The sequence below is a fragment of the Cyprinus carpio genome, chromosome B18 (assembly GCF_018340385.1).
Source record: "Cyprinus carpio isolate SPL01 chromosome B18, ASM1834038v1, whole genome shotgun sequence".
NCBI lineage: Eukaryota > Metazoa > Chordata > Actinopteri > Cypriniformes > Cyprinidae > Cyprinus > Cyprinus carpio.
The window spans coordinates 11,131,598-11,134,857 of record NC_056614.1 but is presented as its reverse complement, the minus strand read 5'-3'; the positions used below and the strand labels follow the sequence as shown (position 1 = coordinate 11,134,857).

At 43.8% G+C, this 3,260-nt stretch overlaps 1 protein-coding gene across 1 annotated transcript; it reads left to right on the top strand.

The window, feature by feature from the left end:
* Nucleotides 1-719: 719 nt before the first annotated feature.
* LOC122140393 (piggyBac transposable element-derived protein 3-like) lies at nt 720-2,413 on the top strand. The gene is made up of 2 exons (XM_042743809.1): nt 720-1,602; nt 1,732-2,413. The coding sequence occupies exons 1-2, from the start codon at nt 883-885 to the stop codon at nt 2,278-2,280; spliced, it is 1,269 nt and encodes a 422-aa protein (XP_042599743.1). The 5' UTR covers nt 720-882; the 3' UTR covers nt 2,281-2,413.
* The last annotated feature ends 847 nt before the right edge of the window (nt 2,414-3,260 follow it).

The following is a 3,260-nucleotide window of genomic DNA, read 5'->3' as shown; positions in this document are numbered from 1 at the left end:
AGAACTTGATTGACCATGTCTCACATTGGCATGTAGGGTCTTGCCCAGGTGTAAACAGGTATGAATTAGCACATCTAATTGAATGCTGCTTGCTCTCAATGAGAGGTAATTCCTTTTGTGCTGAGGTGGATAAAATCTCACTGCACATAGCCTACTACTTCAGTGCCCTCAAGAATTCTGTGGTGTACGAACCTCCTCTCCAAGAAAAGAAAATGCAGAGAAGACTCACCACTCGGCAGGCCTTGGAAATGATCCTGAGTGAAGTAAACCCTTGTGACTCAGATGGAGAAGACATAGAACTTCAGCCAGATTCGGACTCAGAGCTGTCTGATCTGTCTTCAGGTTAAGTTTCATTTCATATTATTTCCTATTTCATTTCAAACCAGTAAGTGGAAAACACCAAAAAAGCAGAGTGGATTGACATAAATATTTACTCTGCCTTTTTTGTATTGTCCACTTTTTTGTTTGTACTACTTAGCAGACATTCACTGCCATCTGAAGTGCAAAACATTATTAGTTGTTTCTTTGCTTTAGTTGTATCTTTTTATTTAGGAAGATATTTCAGACATTATTCCGATACAGAGAAGGAGATACTGGAATTATTATTAGTATCTATGCATGCATTTGTGATATCATTTGACTTTTCCATTGCTCACAATTTGAATTTGATCACACTGCAGATGAGGAGACTGCTCCTCAACCAAAAAAGAGAGCCTGACAGAGACAGCGAAAGATGGCACAGTGTGGCGTGAAGAACAGGTGGGGACGTGTCTCCCTTTCACCCCAATCAAAGCATACGCTGCAGATGGAGAGCCAACGGCTAAGGCCAGGAAAAGTATCTCGAGTCGCCTTCAGAGCTTCCTGTGTTTCATCACTCTTGACATGCTTTATAGCATTCAAGAATGGACTATTCAACATGCACAGGAAAAGGAGCATGTTATGGCCCTCCCTGAACTAATGGCATTTATTGCAATTGTCATCTTGCGGGGGCTTACCAAGGTTCCATCACTACGTGACTGCTGGTCAGCAAACCTGGGAAACCCACATATCATTGGAACAATGCCGCGAAACCGCTTCCAAGACATCATGCGACACCTACGCTTTGATGACAGGTCCACCCGGAGTGATCGAGCAAAGACTGATAAGTTTGCTGCAATTTCCAGTGTGTGGGGATCATTTGTCACCAATTGCATCACGTCCTACAACCCTGGTCTACATATCACCGTTGATGAACAGCTTTTCCCGTCAAAGACTCGCTGCTGTTACCTGGAGTATATTGCAACTAAACCTGACAAGTTTGGTATCAAGTTTTGGGTGGCTTGCGACCTAAAATCCAAGTACATTTGTAATGTCCTCCCATATCTTGGCAAGGACCCTAGTCGTCCCAGTGGAGAGAGACTGTCTGAAAATGTAGTGATGAGGCTGATGGAACCATTCCTAGACAAGGTCAGAAATGTTACCACAGACAATTTCTTTACATCGCTGTCACTTGCGCATAAACTTCTTAGCCGGAAAACCACCATCCTCGGCACAGTCAACAAGATTCGCCAGGAAATCCCTCAATCCGCTAGACACACAGATCGCAATGAATTCACCACTCAGGTATGTTGCAGGTCTTTTGTGGTTCTTTGTTTATGTGTTTCTAATTTTTAGAATCAACACCGCCAAGTGTGTCATTGTGTCATTGTGTGTAAAAGTGCTATGAAAATAACAATTTATCTTATTTATTAGGCGTTTTCAACCACTGCTGCTACGCTGACGGCGTATGCGCCCAAACGGAAGAAGACCGCCTACATTCTTAGCAGCATGCACAGCGTGATTCAGACTGATAATACCACCAAAAGGAAGCCAAACACTGTCACCCTTTACAACACCACAAAGTGCGGCGTGGATGTGATGGACCAGATGGTGCGGGAGTACACTGTCCGCACAGGGACACGGCGCTGGCCAGTTGCCGTGTTCTATAACATGATTGACATGGCAGCACTGAATGCACATGTGCTGTATCAAGCATGCACCGGAAGGCAGGAAAGATGGGTGGACTTCCTGGTGGAGCTTGCAAGAGAGTTGTCTAACACTCATATGTGTGCGAAGAAGGCAAGAAAAGAAAAATTGCTTCGGACACAACCCTCCACACCTAGCCCTGGAAAAAGAGCCATGTGTCAGGTCAAACACCAATGCAAGAACAATCATGCCACTGTGCGACATGTTCACTGCTACAGATACACATGTGGTAAATGCAGACGGGAGATACCATGGCAGTGCCAGGATTGTGAGTGATTGCTGGAATGTACTCACTCACTTTTTAATATTATTTGTAAATGTGTACAAATGGTTGGTTCCTTTATTTTATTTTGTACTATTTTTATCAATAAATCTCAGCAACAAAGGAAAAAAAACATGTGTTTTAAATTTCTCCCTAAGATGGCAAAGTGAAACACAAGTTTCCTTGAAGTGGCTCAGCATCGACCCACATTGTTTACATAACAAAAGCAACTGTTCACAGCTGATTAAGGATATTAGCCTAAAGCCTTCCAGCCCATCGGCTGTCCTGCGGGTTTTATAGGTAGAAAAGCCAAATGGCTGCTCTCTGGGACTTCTAGTGTTAATCAAGCCTGAAATACTGCAGGAGCAAACCAAACCAAAAGGCACAACTTGATACTCTTAATGGCCAGTGGATGTATTAAGAGTGGTCTTCTACTCATCACCAGTATGGATGCAGATCAGCAGCAAACACTGCAGATGTGGACCAGCAGCAAATGCAGTTTGGTAAATGCTTCTGCGTTGCGAAGGTCCAGTTTAGTAAATATGGTAGCCCCCTGAAGCAACTTAAAGGCAATAGACATCAATGGAAGAGGACAACGATTCTTTATGATTGTCTTATTGAGACCCTGTAGTCTATACAAGTCCAGAGCCCACTGTCTTTCTTTGCAACAAAGAAGAAACCAGCTCCAGCTGGTGATGCTGAGGGGCATATAAAGCCAGATGCCAGGGACTCCTGGATGTAATCATCCATGTCCTCCCTTTCTGGTGCTGAAAGGGAAAACAATCTCCCTCTTGGAGGGCATGTTCCAGAAAACAAGCCAATGGCACAATCGTAAGGTCTGTGCGGTGGCAAGGATGAGGCCTCCTTTTTACTAACAACCTTTAACCTGTTAACCAGACCCCCCATTATGGGACTCACAGCTGAAAGTGCCCTACCTAACTTAAAATTGTAACAGTTCCTTACTTCAGTGTGTTACACACATAATTTTGGTGTC